The 18158-nt window shown below is 40.4% G+C and overlaps 1 protein-coding gene across 7 annotated transcripts in view; it reads left to right on the forward strand.

The window, feature by feature from the left end:
* LOC735423 (nuclear RNA export factor 2) overlaps positions 1–2299 on the forward strand; it is a 112374-nt gene extending 110075 nt beyond the window's left edge. For all 7 annotated transcript variants that reach the window (XM_063804654.1, XM_054677129.1, XM_024353294.3 and 4 more), the window contains 2 exons: positions 1842–1902; positions 2049–2299. In XM_063804654.1, coding sequence (XP_063660724.1) covers positions 1842–1902; positions 2049–2093 — 106 coding nt within the window. In that variant the 3' untranslated portion in view covers positions 2094–2299. The remainder of the gene's footprint in view (positions 1–1841; positions 1903–2048) is intronic.
* Positions 2300–18158: the final 15859 nt, after the last annotated feature.

Raw genomic sequence — 18158 nt, forward strand, 5'->3', positions numbered from 1 at the left:
GTCCCAACTGACTTCTTTGCAGAAATTGACAAGGTAATCCCAAAATTCATGTGGAAATGCAGTGGACCCCAAACAGCCAAAACCATCTTGAAAGAGAAGAACAACGTTAGAAGACTCACACTTCCCGATTTCAGAACTTGCTACAAAACTACATTAATCAAGACTGTATGGTACCGACATAGGAACAGACGTGGGAATCAATGGAATATAATTGAGAGTCCACAGATAATCTCACGTATTTATGTCCAGTTGATTATCATTCAGGGTGCTGAAAAAATCCAATGGAGAAAAAAAAATAGTCTTCTTAACAAATGGTGCTGGGAGAAGTGGATATCCACTTGCAAAACAATTAATTTTGACCCCTAACTCACATCACGTGCAAACACTGGCAGAAAATGGATCAATGACCTAAAATAAGAGCCAGAACTGTAAAACACTGTAAGTGTACATCTTCATTACCTTGAATTAGGCAACCATTTCTTACATATGAAACCAAAAGCACAAGCAACCAAAGAAAAAATAGGTAAATTGGACTTCATCTAAATTAAAAGCTTTTGTGCATCAGCAGACACTATCAAGAAAGCGGAAAACCGACTGATGGGAACAAGGGAAAATATTTGCAAATCACATCGCCGACAAGAAGAACCCTTACAACTCAACAACAAACAGACAAGCCACCGAATTAAAAAATGGGGAAATGATTTGAATAGATGTTTCTCCAAAGGAGATATGCAAATGACCAAGAAGCACGTGAAAATCTTCTCAACATCGTTAGTCATTAGGGAAACGCATATCGAAACCACAGTGAGTTACCGCTTCATACCCACTACGATAGCTTTAGTCCATAAAAGGAAACATGACAAATGTCGGTGAGAATGCAGAGAAATTGGAAATCTCATGTATTACTACTGGGAACATAAAGTGGAGCAGTTGCTGGCAAAAAGATTTTGGCAGTTCCTCAAAATCTTAAACATGGAGTTACCACATGATCCAGTAATCCCACTCCTAAGTGTATACCAAAAGAAATGAAAATATATGCCCATTCAACAACTTGCACATGAATTTCCGTAGTGGCATTATTCCAAATAGTCAAAAAATGGAAACACATGGATTGACCTTCAGCTGATGAATGGATAATGTGGTACATCCATACGGTGGAATATTATTAGAATATTATTCATCCACAAAAAAGGATGTAGTTGTGATATATGCTATGACGTGGATGAACCCTGAAAACATTATGTGCTAAGTGGGAGCACCCAGTCACAAAAAGCCACATAATTATATGATTCCATTCATACGAAGTGTTCAGAATAGCCAGATCCGTAGAGACCGAAAGCAGAGTAGTGGTTGCCAAGATCTGGGGAAGAGGGAGAACAGGGAGTGATCTCTAACAGTTAAGGAGTTTCTTTTTGAGGTGATAAAAACAGTTTGGAATTAGATAGGTGTGATGGTTGCACAATCTTGTGAATAGACTTAAAAGCACTGAATTGTACACCTTAAAATGGTGACTGCTACAGTATGTGCATTATATCTCAATAGAAAAGAAACATATTATTGAATTTCCACTTGTTATTTCTTGAACATCTTTCTTTATCAATATGTATTAGGCTCCCTTGTTCATTTGAATACCCCTATGTTTCTGATTTGAATTCTAGTGGGCATTAATGTCAGGGATGGGCGTTTTGGTTTTCTCTAGGCCTTTTTTCATTGTTACGATAGTGCTCATATTGGTACATGTGACCCAGCAAAAAGGTAGCATAGATTAAGGGTGGCATTGCATAGTCAGCGTGTCTGTCCTGGGCTAGTAATGGAGAGCACCTGTTCTTCTCCCACCCCAGGTGCCTTCAGGACAATGAGTGGAACTACACTAGAGCTGGCCAGGCCTTCACTATGCTCCAGGTGAGGTCTGGGAATCAAGTGGGTAAAAGACAGCTGTCTCTGGGTCGTCAGGAGGGCCAAGAAGATGGAGGCCAGGTAGTGTGGGGATGGAACCCAGTGCACCTGGCTCTACTAACATCCCAACTCCTTTTCTTTACTTTCTCTAGACCGAGGGCAAGATCCCCGCGGAGGCCTTCAAGCAAATCTCCTAAAAGGAGCCCTCCGATGTCTTCTTTGTCTTCGTTCACATCCTCTTTGTTTCCTCTTTTCACCAGCCTAAGGCCTGGCTGACCAGGAAGCCAACGTTAACTTGCAGGCCACGTGACATAACCACCCAAAGAGCCAGTTGCTCTGTGTATTCGCCCCACTCATGATCACCATTTTATTTTCATAATAAAGAGTGACGTTACACGTTGTACATTGTGTGCCCTGGATTGCTCTTCCCCTGCCCCAGCCGTGAGCCAGCGGGACCAGGACTGAAAGCACTGCATCCTTGTTCATCCCTGGCTGGCCTTAGCAGATACATGAATCTGGCTTGCCTTCATAGGTAATTTTGTCAGTAAATCCTCATGAGAAAGGACACACGCTCCTTCCAGAGACTGGCCTTGAGAGACAGTGGGACTCTGTCAGATGCTCGACCTGCAGGCCCACAGAAGCAGGCATGTTACCTTGGCACACCAGGGGCTTCCATCCACCGTCCCGACCCCTCCCTTTCCCAAAGGTGCACTTCTCGAGGAGTCGTCTCAGGGTAGCACCTGCGGCGGGGGGTGGCGGGGGAGGGGGATACTCAGCCCATCTACCCGGCACACTCTTCAGAGAGCTGACACCGGGTGCTCCATGTCCATGTTCTTGAAGGGGATCAGCCATTTATTTTCACTTCTAAACAAACAGCGGTAGCACAGAATCTCACCTTACGGTCAGTTCTCAACAACTGGCATTTAGCAGTTCCTAATTGCAGGCAAGAGTTGAACGAAACGTTTGCACAATTTATTGTCCACACTCCTGTGATGCTTGCACGTTAGACAATCAGCTGGCATACTTTTTGAAATTAAAATAATAGCAGTGTGACGTTTTCAAGTCACAGTCCTATAAATGGTGACATAGGAGAAGTACCACCAGTTTACAAATTATGCCTCCACTTTCGTGTTTGGCATACGTTACTTCCTACCACTTGCCACCTTCCTACCACTTGCCACTTTTCAGTTCTTTATGTACATGTACATTAGGGATCCATATGTTGGAGTGTGGATTTCATAAAACTAGGAACTAAGGGGATAGTTGCCATTACAAAAAGAATATGCCAACCTTGTTCTTCCCTGTAGTGCCTCAATAGTCGAAGACAAGCTCCTGTACCTCTCTAAGCCTTGGTCCTCTCACCCAGGGAGCAGAGACTACAATGTGTGCTTCTCAGCCTCATCGTGGGGACTAGAGATGGCCTCACATGTTACCCATCAACCACAGTGTCTATTCAGCTCAGGCTCTCAGAGCTACCAGGGCTCCTTTGTGGACAGGAACCATGGAACCCATCACATGGCCCCTCTGCTTCCTCTCTCTACATCATCAGGCTTCCACAGCCTGGACCTCCTTCCCTAGCCAGCTCTGACGTCCTGGTCTTCCAGTCACTCATCCTCCTGCCAATTCCCATGATTTCCTGTGGTCGTATCCTCCCAGCACATGGTAACTCTGACACCTGAACTCACTCTCTCATCTCTCGTGCGCTCTACCTCTATACACACACACACACACACACACACACACACACACACACACACACATCATCATCATCATCATCATCATCTGCAAATGGTCCATTAGGAGACAATCTTGGAAGTTTAAATGGTGAGGCAAAGTGTATGCTTCCCAAGATTATTTCTGAAGTTGGAGGGAGGAGACAAGAGTACTCACATACATTGCTTCCGAGCATGTAAATTGACATAGCCATTTTTTAGAATCATTGAGAACAATTCAGTCATAAATAATTGAATAAATATATATGTGCACATAAATATATGCACACTTTTTATATAAGAGAAATCATAATGCAGATGCAGTTTAATATCCGTTTCATTTTAGTTAACAAAGTCATTAACATAAAGCTATGCATGTCATCATGCTATAATTTTATGTAGATCTGCAGTGATGACTTTCTTTTATTCTTGACATTGTTCATTTATGTGCTAATTGTGTGGAGTGTGGAGGGGAAACTTTGATTAGGACAGAAAGGAGCATACGGCAGCCACAGCCAGGAGAGTCCATCCACAACTGCTCTGTTCTTTTCCTTGGGCCTTGGCACACTCTCCTTAGGGATAGGGTGGCAGGGAGGCTGGGGCTGTGGAATTCATAAGGGCTCATCCCTGAGAAGAGGCATTATTTCCCATATGTCACTTGTTTTCCTGCCCATTGCATATGATGGCATCAAGTTTATAGACACCTCCAACAGGGTGTACTTTTTTTTAGAGTTGGGGTCTCATTATGTTGCCCAGGCTGGACTCTTAACTCCTGGGTGCAAACTCCTGGGCTCAAGCAGTCCTTCAGCCTCAGCCTCAAGAGTAGCTGGGATTACAGTCACCCAGCAAAGTTGCACTTCTTACAAAGGTTGCTGGTGTGGGCGGGTGGTGGACCCCTCCCTGTCTTCATCAGAGCACAGGAACCTCCATGTGGAAGGAGTCCAGAAGCAACTGCAGGAACACCAGGGTGAGTGGCCTCGATGATGCCCTTTTCTATCCCTCATCTCCAAGTAAATTTTGTGCCTTCCCTCAGAATACCTCTGGCTCCTGTGTATTAGTCTGCACTCCTAATAGTTTGTCCCAGAACTTGCCTCCAACTGATTCCCTTACCCCGGGGTTCCTGCCTATAGCTCCTGCCCTCAGCCCTACTGCATAACTGCTGCTGATCTTTGCAAACATGGATTCCATTCATCCTAGTTGTCTGCCCATGAGGCCTTAATGGCATCATTCCATTAATGATCTCAGAATTCCCCTCCATGCAGCACTCCTTATGATCCCACCCTCCTGTTACCCCTGTGCTGGAGAAAGCCAGTGGTTGGATATGAACCCTTCTCCCCTTCAATGGCCACATCCAAGAGCACGAACCTAGATATTTGGTTCAACATTATTCCAAATGCCTTCCATTATTCTAAAAATACCTTCTGTGAAGGTATTTTTAGATGAGATTGCCATTTAGATCTGTAGACTTTGAGTAAAGCAGATTACCCTGCACAATGTGGGTTGGCCTTATCCAATCAGTTGAAGGCCTTCAGGAGTAAAAAGATTTACCTGCCTTGAGGAAGAGGGAATTCTGCCAGCAAAATGCCTTCAGACTTGAACTGCAGCTCTTCATTGGGTCTCCAGCCTGCCAGCCTTCCCTGCATGCTTTCCAGGCTCCACGTTCACGGGAGCCAATTTCTAAAAAAGTGCACACACACACACACAAACGAGACACACACACACACACACACACCCCTTGTTGGTTCTGTTTCTTGGTAGATCCCTAATATACCAGGTAATGCTGAAGCTACTATTTCATGGATCACACTTTGAGTAGCAAGAAACTAGAGAATATCTGGCATGTCCGTACATGGCCTCATCTGTAATCGTGGTACCTTCAGCATTGTCTGTGAGAGCAAAGCTGTAGGAAAAACAAAAATGTTCATTACCATTAGTCCAAAAAAATACATTGTGGCTCATTCTTATATTGGAATATTCTATAACCATGAAAATAAATACCCTAGACCTATAAGAATCAGACCATATATTCGTATGAAAAACGTCATTTCAGATCATGATTATAAGGAGAATAAAGACACCTACAGTATGAAAATATATGCATACAACATATATATAATACTTTAAGAATGCTTTTACTCACGATAAAATTATGAAACAATTTATGGGGAATATAAACACCACGTTCTGGTTATGAGTTACATCTGAGGAGTAAAGGAAGGACAAGTGAAATGAGGGGATGGGCTCAAACATTCGTCAAGTTTATTGCTTAACCTGGTTAGTGGATACACAAGTGTTCATTTTATAGCTCTCTATAACATTTTGCATATTTGATATGTTGGATTAGTAACAAAAATTTTAGAAGCTGAAGGTTTATTCTACCATAAACATATACTCATTTTACCAAATGATTAAAATACAGTTAATTATAGAGATGAAAATATCAATAACCAACGATCCCATCATCGCTGGAAAAAGAACTGTTAACATTTTCCTGAACTTCATTCCCTTATTTTTTGTTTGCTTGCCCACGTGCAAATGTACTGCATTGACATTTCATAGAACTGTGATATATACGCAGTTTTATGCTGTATTGTTTTGTTGATGTTTTAATTAATATTAAATAATTTGCTATGGGGAAAGTATTGAACTTCAATTTCTATCAAACCGTATATACATGCACCTGTCTCATTTCTAGAACCATGCATCTGAATGCACGGATTGGAAATGCCAAATCTGTCTTATACTAAATAATGTTACATATCTGAGACTGCTCCTGAGCTTTTTACAGTCCCCCTTTAAACTGTATGTCAACCAGTTTGTTCCCAACAAAGATGAAGGTGCAGCACCACAGAACAATTACATTGCCTGGCAATGCAAACCCCATTCACACGACTCTCCTTTTGGATGGTTGGGAGGAGTAACAATAAATACGATGAATGATGCAAATGCGTATTCATCACTAGAAGATGCTGGGCATTTGATATGGTTTGTCTCTGTGTCCCCCCACACAAATCTCATGTTAAATTATAATCCCCAAGTTTCAGGGAAGGGGCCTGGTGGGAGGTGATTGAATCAAGGCAGCAGATTTCCCCCTTGCTGTTCTTGTGATAGTGAGTTCTCATAAGATCTGATGGTTTAAAAGTGTGGCACTTTCCTCTCTCTCTCTCTCTCTCTCTCTCTGTCTCCCTCCTGCCACTATGTAAGTTGTGCCTTACTGCCCCTTTGCCTTCTGCTATAATTGTAAGTTTTCTGAGGCCTCCCCAGCCGTGCATCCCGTACAGCCTACAGAACTGTGAGTCGATTAAACCTCTTTTCTTTATAAATTGCCCAGTCTCGCGTAGTTCTTTATAGCAATGTGAAAATGGACTAATATATCATTGCTCTGCTTGCTTTCAATGCAGTGATCCATTTAATCCTCATGTCATCTTTAAGGGACAAGTACCATCCCAATTCCCATATAGCCCAAGAAGAAAGGTGAACTCCGGAGAGAGAAATTGCTTCCTCGAGATTAAGTGCCTCTCAGCTAAAGGACAAATCCACATGTATCTCACTCTACAAACTCCACGCCCACAACCACTGTTTCTGTATTGCGTCTTCTTCTCCGTTAGAGCTGAGGCCAGCACAGGACGAGGGACTCACCCAAGGTCCTCTGGTTCACCATGGGTGCCAATATTGCTTTATTCTCATTTATGCTCTTTTTTAAAGACTTGGTGGGAAATGCTCCTCTGGTATCAAACTAGAAAGGAAATAAGAAGATTGGAAATCACCTGAAATAAAAGCAAATTATTTTCTTCTCCTTCTTAAAATTCCTTGCTTTTCCCAAGACACGGAAATGACACCCAAAACTCATACATTAGGTAAATATCTGTATATTTCTCTTTTCTGGCTATTATTTCCAGGTGTTCTCTAAGATAGATACGCTCTATAGTTTATTTGAAAGACATCTCTCTTATGGGAGGAAGTGAAATGGGCAGTATTAATGTTTTTCCAAGTCTTACAATGTGCCAGGCATTTCTATAGGGTTTCTCCTTTTTTCCCCACCAGAGCTCTCTGAGGAAGGTAACATTCCCATTTTACAGATGATCAAGGATAGACCCACAGAACACTATACTTTTTCAGGGTCACACATCAAGTCATGAGCAGGAATGGGCTTCTCTCTCTTGCCCGCCTCACAATACCCCCGTTAGCCTCCCTTTCAGATGATGGGCTTCCAAAGCTTAAGGAGTGATTGTTTTAAGCTGTCCTAGAATTGTATCCACATGGGTACTCCCTCAACATGATATTCAGTATAGGAATAAAAACCTTGTGCCAGAAACCTGGGTGTAGGAGCCACATGGTTGAGCTGGTCCCTGAGGTGTTAAGCAAGGCTTACATGAAAATGGAGTTGTTGCTCTCTCTGGAAGGTGGCCTGAAAAAGATTACTGACGTTTGCAGAAGGATTTTAATCCACAGGTAATTTATCTAATTGAATTCTTACAGCTATTCAAGTTACTGTTCATTGTTGATATTATTCAGATCAGGGTACAGGGGTTATGGGAAGTTAAGCAACTTTCCCTAGAGAAATAAACTTGTAAATTAATGTCCAGGAACTCAAAACCTATAATTACACAGAGTACCATTATTTTTCTGCCCTGTTATCTGCGAAGACAATCAATGAACCTAAGTGTGTTGTTTGGGGTTTCTTGTTAACAATGAGCATTACTGCTTCTCTCTCTCTCTCTCTCTCTCTCTCTCTCTCTCTCCACAATGTTTCAGTTAACGATGGACCACATATATGACAGTAGTTCTATCAGATTATCATAGAGCTGCCCTATACAGGTGACTATTTTGTATCTTTTATACCATATTTTTATTGAACCTCTTCTATGTTTAGATACACAAATACTTAGCATTGTGTTACCATTGCTTAAAGTATTCAGTACAGTAACATGCTGTACAGGTTTGTAGCCTAGGAGGAATAGGCTATAGCATATAGCCTAGGTGTGTAGTAGGCTATACCATCTAGTTTTGTGCAAGTACACTCTATGATGTTCACACTTTTACGGGATCTTTGGGGTGTCACTTTTCTGGCCGGAAACCTCTGTGGCCTGTGGCACCTTTGCTTGAGTTTTTCTTGGGCCCACTGGGCTCATTCCACCCACTCGACCTGGCAGGCTGCGCTCAGCTCATGCTACTGGCCTGGATCACACGCCTGCCATGGGAGACTGCACGGAGCAGCGAGGGGTGTGTGAGCAAGTGTGTTGTCCAACCACTGCACAGTCAGAAATGCCGGCTGCTGCAGCGGGTGGGGAGCTCCAGGTGCCAGCATGGGTGCCAGCTCTCCACTGGGCTGCCACTTGACCAGGTGCGCCACGGCTTCCACAGTTGGCACCAGGGAACGCTGTGGTGCCTTGAAGCTTGGAGACGCCAGGAACTGCAGTGCCTCAAAGACAGAGTCACAGCCCTGGCTCAGTGAGCTCCTCAGTCTGGGCTCCCAAACGGCCGCAGCTCTTCTTTCCTTCTCTTCGCCTGCAACATGATGAGCAAGGGGCATGCCTCAGCCCTGTTTGTGTTACAGATCCTTTAGCCTCATTCAGTGGGTCCTGAGTTCTTATCCTGTGCCCAGGAAGAATAAGGTATGCAGACAAGTGGAGGGTGGGCAAGACGAAGAGGAGCGTTATTGAGCAATAGAACAGCTCAGAGGATACCCGAAGGGGGCAGCTCCTTTCTGCACCCAGGGTGTCTCAATGACTGTTCAGCTGCTAGCATGGAGGGTAGCTTCTCTCTGCTAGGCAAGTCAACCCGACAAGTGTTCAGCTATCAGCAGAGAGGGTAGCTCCTCTCTGCAGCTGGTCATCCCGTCATCTGCACAGCTCTCAGCAGAGAGGAGGCCCTAGAGAGTGGGTGGCTCCTCTCTGCAGGCAGGTCATCCCATCATCTCCCCATTGTCTCTTCATCATCTCTGCAGCTCTCAGCAGAGAGGAGGCCCTAGAGTGGGTTGCTCCTCTCCGCAGCTGGTCGTCCCAACGTCTGCTCAGCTCTGGCTTATCCCAGGGCTTTTATGGGCCTCGGAGGGGAGGAAGTGCATGCCAATTGCTCCATGGGTGGCCATGGGCGGGCCCAGAAAGGGCACCACAAGTTCCCACTCCAGTCCGAAGGACTGGCAGCCCGACCCCAGCCCAAGTCTGGTCCCGCTCTGGTCCATGGGACTGGCAGCCCAGACTTTGGGCACCGACGAGCATAGGAGGGAAGTCAAGGGGTGGCTGAGGGCAGCTCAGTGCTGGCCCGCAGGGTGCCCCTTGGCACCTACAGCCTGGGCAACATGAACGGCAGCAGGAGGCAGACAGGTTCCTGGGCAGGAAGGCATGGGTCCCCGGTCAGGGACTACAGATTTATCTGAGTTTTAGCCACTCCGCATGTAACCAGGCAAAAAGCCATAAAAGCAGGCGCCCAGAAACATTTCCTCGTCCAAATGTCAACTTCTCTCCAATCTTCTGCTTGCTTTCAATCTTTCTCAAGTGCTTTAAAATAATGAACAATAAATGTTAATTATTCTGTGACACAGTTACAGAAAATAAGCACCACTAAATCTTAGCATGAAGCAACAAGAACGCACAAATGTCATTATTAAGGTATCAAAATGTATACATCATACAGTACTCTAAGCAAACCATGATATAAAAACATGTACTATGATAATCTCATAAATATTGTAAGGAGACAAATAGGTACTAATGGGAAATTGTTTTTAAAAAAAGCTTTATTGACACATAATGATTACACACATTTATGGGGTACATGTGATATTTTGGTACGTACGTATAATGTGTAATGATCTAATTAGGGTATTTAAAATATCCATTGCCTTGAACATTTATAATTTCTCTGTGTTGGGAGTATTTCAAATCTTCTAGCTATTTTGAAATATACAATGAATTGTTAACTATAGTCAGCCTACTGTGCTATCAGAAGAGTATGGAGGTTTCTCAAACAACGAAACATAGAACTACCATATGATCCAGCAATCACACTACTGGGCATTTATCCAAAGGAAAGGAAATTGGTATATCAAAGGGACACCTGCACCCCTATGTTTATTGCAGCACTATTCACAATAGCCAAGATAGGGAATCAACTTAAGTGCCCATCAGCTGACGAATGGATAAACAAAATGTGGCATATATGCACAATGGAATACCATTGGTTAAAGGGTACAAACACACAGTTAGATATAAGGAATAAGTTCTAGTGTCCTCAAGTGCTTTTAGATAGTTATTTAAGTTGTTTCCCAGGGTTTATAATTGCTAGCTATGGGAGGTTTGGTTCAATGTGACTTACTTTGCCATTACTGGAAGTAAAACATGTAGTCTGCCTTTAATTATGAAAAGAATGAGCCATTGACTTTCTTGCCTGAAGAGGTTGAATGCAATTTAATCGTGAAAGTGAGGGATGTCTACCTCAGTCGAAATGGAGAATGCAAATAGGGATGAATTCCTTAGTTACCATAGGCAAAAAAGGTTTCATGTGTAGATCTATATATTTAGAAAAGTGAAACATTAATTTAAATAAATCATGTTCTTACCAGAATGCCTTAATTCGAAATATGTGGGCTCTTATAACAAATTATTGGAATTGACTTTCCTCCATAGCATACAGTGTCTTAAACCATAGCATGTTCCCTTCAGCTACACTCTCAGCTGAAATAACTTTGCACGTGTGTGTATACACACATACGTATGTGTCAGGTATGAACATATAATAAATATATAGAGATATATTTTCAAAGGAAAATGTAATCTTATCATAACATCTCTTTGCAACATGCCTTTTTCACAAAACAGCATATTTTCCAAGTAATGGAACACGTTTCTAACATGTTATTTTTTTGGTTTGCTTCACAAACAGGCTTATCCTGCGTTTTCAAAAATATTATTTTGTTTACTTTACCTGGTTATAAAATTAATGTAAATTTTCTGCCCAAAACAAGTAATTGTTTTGTATTTTCCTTTTCCTCTATCTATATTATGGTATTAATTCAGTTATATAAATTATAAATCAACATATACATTTTGTGTGTGTGTGTGTGTGTGTGCGTGTGTGTATATATACACACACATGCAAGGAAAGAAAATGTTTCTAAATTTTAACTTTGTTTATCAGTAGGTGTCATCAACCCTAAACAACAGCGAATGTCCTTTCTGTCTCTATGGCTATGCTTATTCTGGATGTGTCATACAAATGGAATCATACAGTATGTGACCTTTTGCATCTGACTTATTTTAGTTAGCATAATGTTTTTAAGGTATGTGCCAGTAATTTTTTATGGCTGAATAATATTCCATTGTATAGATGTACCACAATTCACTTGTACATTTATCAATTGATGGGCACTGGATTGTTTCCATCTTTCGGCTACTATTTATAATGTTGCTGTAAATATTCATGTACAAGTTTTTGCTTGAACACCTGTTTTCAATTCTCTTATGTAAAGACCTAGGAGTGGAATTGCAGGCCGTGTGTTCATTTTTAAACAAAGCTGATTTTACCTGTGAAAAATTGATTAAAACAAATAGACAAATAAATAAACAAACCTGTTTTTATGGTATTACCAAATGGCTGCCTGGGAGCAAAGAGACCATCAGGGAATATGGACAAATAAAACACTTGAACCTTTGAGAGAGGGTATTTACCAGGTAATGGTTTTCTACGGTTACACATAAATATTAAAAATGCAGAAGGCAGCAGGAGTTGCTTCTGTTACTGGAAATCCAAATCCATTAAATTCATTCTCTAGGCTTTTAGGCACTTAGGGTTATGTTGAGTATTTGTGACACAATTCTTACAAAGGCATAAAGCATACCATTCTGTAAACAGGCAAAGACTGTTCAGACAAATATCTATGTCTAATGTGAGCCGATTCAATTGAAATGCTGTCCCCACCATCACTCACTGGGTCAGAGGAAAATATCATGGCCAGAGATAACTTGGCACAGAACTGAATTTATCCAAGATGTATTATCTTTGAATACCCCATTGTGACCTGCCAGCTGGAGGTCACACAAGAAAATATGACAGCACTAAATATGGCAAACAAAAGTTCATTCTATCCCATCAAACATTTTTCTAATGTGGTATTTAAAAGTTTTTTCAAATACGAATTTCCTTTATTTGTTTAAAAATGGAAAAATGTGCTTGATTATCATATTCACCTCAGAAAGTCTATGTGGCACATCAGGGATGTGATGTAGAAAACTTTTAACTCCAGGAAAGCCAAACTCAAAAGCCTATGGGGTCAAGTTGATAATGTAGATAATATAAGCAGGGCTATACAAAAATAACAAGAACTTTTGCTAACACAAGTTAGTACCCTCTCTCCAGTTTTACGGAAATGAACAGTAGTCTTAGTCTTTTCTTCACCACTTTTCACAAATTTTATTTTTTAGCCGGGCACAATGGCATGTGCCTATTGTCCCATCTTACTTCAGGAGGCTGAAGTGGGAGAATTCCTTGATCTCAGGAGTTTGAGACTACCCTGGGCAACATAGTGAGACCCCGTCTCTAAAACAATAAATAAATAAAATTGTATTTTGAATAGAGAAGTAATAATTGTATTATTTATTAGGTACAATGTGATGCTTTGAGATACATAGATAGATAGGTAGCTAGATAGATAGATACACACAGATTGTGGAATGTTGAAATCAAATGAATTAACATAGCCATCACCTCACCTATTTATCGTTTATTTTTAGTCAGAATGTTTAAAATCTACTCTTTTAACAACAAATATTTTACTTTTTACTGTAAGAAAAACAACAGCAATAATAGTACAATAAAAACTAATATTCTGTGTATGTGTGGGGATAGGAAGTGACAGGAACCACAGTGACTGGGGATAAAGAAGCTGCTACTCAGCTCCAGCCAGTTGTTTCCTTAAGGGCATGCAGGAATCAGTAGCATTCAGTAGCATTTCTATATACTAATAACATCCAAACTGAGAGCCAAATCAAGAACACAATCCCATTCAGAATAGCCAAAAAAAGAACAAAATACCTAGAATACAGCTAACCAGGTAGATGAAACATCTTTATAATGAGAATTACAAAATGCTCCTCAAATAATTCAGAGATGACACAAATAAGTGGAAAAACATTCCATGCTCATGGAGAGGAAGAATCAATATTGTTAAAATGTCCATACTGCCCTAAGCAATTTGCAGGTTCAATGCTATTCCTATCAAGCTACTGATGCCGTTCATCACAGAATTAGAAACAAAAACTATTTTAAAATTCAAATAGAACCATAAAAGGGCCTGAATAGCCAAGGCAATCCTCAGGAAAAATAACAAAGCTGGAAACATCACATTACCTGACTTCAAACTATACTACAAAACTATAGTAACCGAAACAGCATGGTGCTAGTACAAGAACAGACACATAGACCAACGGAACAGAATCTAGAGCCTAGAAATAATGCCACACACCAATAACCATCTGATCTTCAACAAAATTGACAAAAACAAATAATAGGGAAAGAACTCCCTATTAAATAAATGATGCTGAGATAACTGGCTAGCCATACACAGAAGACTGAAACTGGACCCTCCTTTTACCCCATATAGAAAAATCAACTCAAAATAGATTAAAGGCTTAAATGTAAAACCTAAAACTATAAAAGCCCTGGAAGGTGGCCTAGGAAATACCAATGTGGACATAGGTCCTGGAAAATATTTCATGATGAAGATGCCAAAAGCAATTTCAACAAAAACAAACACTGACAAATGGGACCTGATTAAAGAGCTTCTGCACAGCAAAATAAACTATCAACAGAGTAAACAGACAACTCACAGAATGGGAGAAAATAGTTGTAAACTATGCATCTCATAAAGAACTAATATGCAGAATCTATAGAGAACTTAAATCAGCAAGCAAAAACCAAATAACCCCATTCAAAAATTGGCAAAGGACATATAGTAAAATGAACAAGCACTTTTCCAAAGAAGACATACCCACAGCCAACAAGCATATGAAAAAAAGTTCAACATCATTGATCATTAGAGAAATGCAAGTCAAAACCACAATGAGATACCATAACACACCAGTCAGAACGACTATTATTAAAAAGTCAAAAAATAACAAGTACTGGCAGGGTTGTAGAGAAAAATGAGCTCGAACACTGCTAGTGGAAATGTAAATTAATTCAGCCACTGTAGAAATCTTGGGGATTTCTCAAAGAACTTAAAATGGAATGAGCATCTGACCCAGCAATTCCATTATTGGGTATACACCCAAAGGACTATAAATCGTTTTACCATAAAGACATATGCACAATCGCAAAGCACTATTCAAAGTAGCAAAGACATGCAATCAACTTAAATGCGCATCAATGGTAGATTGGATAAAGAAAATGTGGTACATATACACCATGGAATACTACACAACCATAAAGAATGAGATCATGTATTTTGCAGCAACATGGATGGGGCTGGAGTTCATTATCCTAAGCAAACTAATGCAGGAACAGAAAACCAAATACCACATGTTCTCACTTATAAATGGGATCTATACATCGAGTACATACGGATAGAAAGAAAGGAACAACAGACACCAGGTCCTACTTGAGGTCACAGGGTGTGGAGAGGGTGAGGATCAAAATACTACCTATCGGGTATGATATGGTTTGGCTCTGTGTCCCCACCCAAATCTCATCTTGAATTGTAATCCCCATGTGTTGAGGGAGGAACCTGGTGGGAGGTGATTGGATCATGGGGGTGGTTTCCCCCATGCTGTTCTCATGATAGTGAGTGAGTTCTCACGAGATCTGATGGTTTTATAAGTGTTTGGAAATTTCTTCTTCACGTTCTATCTTTTCCTGCCACCTTGTGACGAAGGTACTTGCTTCTCCTTCACCTTCCACCATGATTTTAAGTTTCCTGAGGCCCTCTTCACCAGCCATGTGTAACTGTGAGTCAATTAAACCTCTTTCCTTTATAAATTACACAGTCTCAGAGAAGTTCTTTATAGCAGTGTGAAAATGGACTAATACAGGGTACTATGCTTATTATCTGGATGATGAAATAATCTGTACACCAAACCACAGTGACATGCAATTTACCTGTATAAGAAACCTACACGTGTACCCCTGAACCAAAAATAAAAGTTAAAAACAATAAAAAGAAAGGGTCTGGAACATGCCACTCCCTTAACTGATATTGGAAATGTTAGTTCCAGAGTTCTTCATTCCTTCAATGGGGGGATTTTGATGTAAAATGAATGGCATGAATAAATTAAGGATTATTTGAAAATATACGCACAAAACATGCAATGTAAACATATTTATGTAACTTGTGAGCTTTGGTGTTTTTTTTAGCATATGCTCTCCTTTGGAGTTTGGGAGAGGAAAAGATATTTGTGCCATTTCTTTTTATTATTTAATGAGTTATCCTGCCTATTTACTCTTCAGTTTAACATTAGAGAAACACACACTCACTCCACACATGTAGAAACAAATTGCAGTCGTCTTTCTCCAAATGAATATGTCCTGCAGTAAGTTGAAAATGAGAGTCTGGGCTTCAGAGAAAAGAGTGGGATGGACAAATGGACTTGAGTTGGCAGTGCCCACCCCCCCACAAAAATATGTACAGAATGAAAGAATAATTGCGAGAGACCCAGCTTTGGAAGTCATTATCAAAAAATAAAACAGCAATACACATTCAATTTTTTTCTCTGCACATGAATTTTCTAATATATTTAGTACTATTCATTTTATATTGTCTTTTTCTCTCTTTGCAAAAATTGTTACTTTTCCATTGCAGCAGAGGTGGAATATTGAGATAATTGCCACCTGCTGGTCAAAGCCAGAACTACATCTCCGAATGTCAGGGAGGAGGCTCTCTACGGATTTGGAGAGCAAGGGGCCTCTGGCCTGACCCGCCAAACAGGGCATGCTGGAGGCTTGAATGGCACAGGCAGCCCTTCCTGCTTAATCTATTGCTGCCTGGCTCTCTGAGATCCTGGCAGGAAGTTCCACCCCTGTCTCAAATAAAGAGAAAGCCATCAGTGTGTCTCTGAGAAACGGTATATCAGCGCATGTGTGTGCGTGTGTCGATATTTTGTATTTTGGGTTATATCCTTTTAAACACATTTGATTTATAACATGTACTTATTCACACGGGAGTATTAACAATAAGGGGGACCAATCATATTGTAAATACAATGTGAAATTTCCTCTTTAAAAGAAATCTCACAATTAAGTATGAATTCCTTTTGAAAAATTAATTATATTGTAAATTGTAAGATGTACAACATGATGTTATAAGATACATACATATATATAGTAAAATGGTTACTATAGTGGAACAGATTAACATATCCATCATCTCACAGAGTTTCCTATTTTCCTCCTTGTGGCAAGAACAGCTGTAATCTACACATTTAGTAAAAATTTCGAATACAATATACTATTATTTACTATAGTCCTCATATTGTATGTTAGATCTTTTGTTTTGTTCATCCTACATGTTTGCGCTTTGTATCTTTGATGTATACATCTCCCCATTTCCTTCTCCCACCCTAACCCTTGTAATCACTATTGTCTTGTCTCTCTCTATATATTTGACCTTTTAAAAATATTTGACACATAAGTGGGAATGTGCAATATTTGTCTTTCTGTGTCTGGCTTATTTCATTTAGTATAATGATCTCCAGATCCATCCATGTTGTGGCAAATGGCAGGATCTCCTTGTTTTTTATACTACATTATTTATATTACTTAGTGCAAATTGCTTTCCAGTCCAGTAGACTTACACAAAATAAATTACTGAGATTAGATTATTATAACGTTTTTATTTTTTTCACAAATTTATCACAATTACTTTCTTAAATCACAAAACTAATATATGTTTGTAATTGATAGAAGCTGAGCAAAAGACATGCTTATGTGGAAAATGAAATGATCCTGTATCTACCTCCTTCACTCTGCTGAGGTATCCTTTGTTAACGGTGTGGAGCATATTCAACAGATGATTTTTTTTCTCCATAGAAAGAAAATGTTCATGAGAATATATATGGAAATATATATGTACAAAATACATAAAGATGTACAATGTGTATGAACATGTGTTATGAGATGAATGTTTCTATCCTCCCAAATTTACACATTGAAGCCCTAGCTTCCAAGGTGATAGTATTTGGAGGTGGGGCCTTTGGGGTTTAATTAAGTTTAGATTAGACCACCACGAGAGTGGGACCCTCATAATGGGATTGATGCCCTTATAAGCAGAGGAAGAGAGAGACAGATCTCTTTCTTCACAAGTATGCACCAAGGGTCATGTGAGCAAACAGCAAGAAAGTGGCTGTCTACAAGCCATGAAGAGAGCCATCACCAGACGCTGACTCTACTGACACTTGGTCTTGGACTTCCCAGCCTCCAGAACTATCAGAAATAAATGTCTGTCATTTAAGTCACCCAGTCTGTGGCATTTTATTATAGCAGCCTGAACAGACAGCATGTATATACACATATTCTTCATGAAAATGGGATGACTGCAAACTTTGTCATGCAATTTACCTT

Source organism: Pan troglodytes, chromosome X (genome assembly GCF_028858775.2).
Source record: "Pan troglodytes isolate AG18354 chromosome X, NHGRI_mPanTro3-v2.0_pri, whole genome shotgun sequence".
In the NCBI taxonomy this organism is placed as follows: domain Eukaryota; kingdom Metazoa; phylum Chordata; class Mammalia; order Primates; family Hominidae; genus Pan; species Pan troglodytes.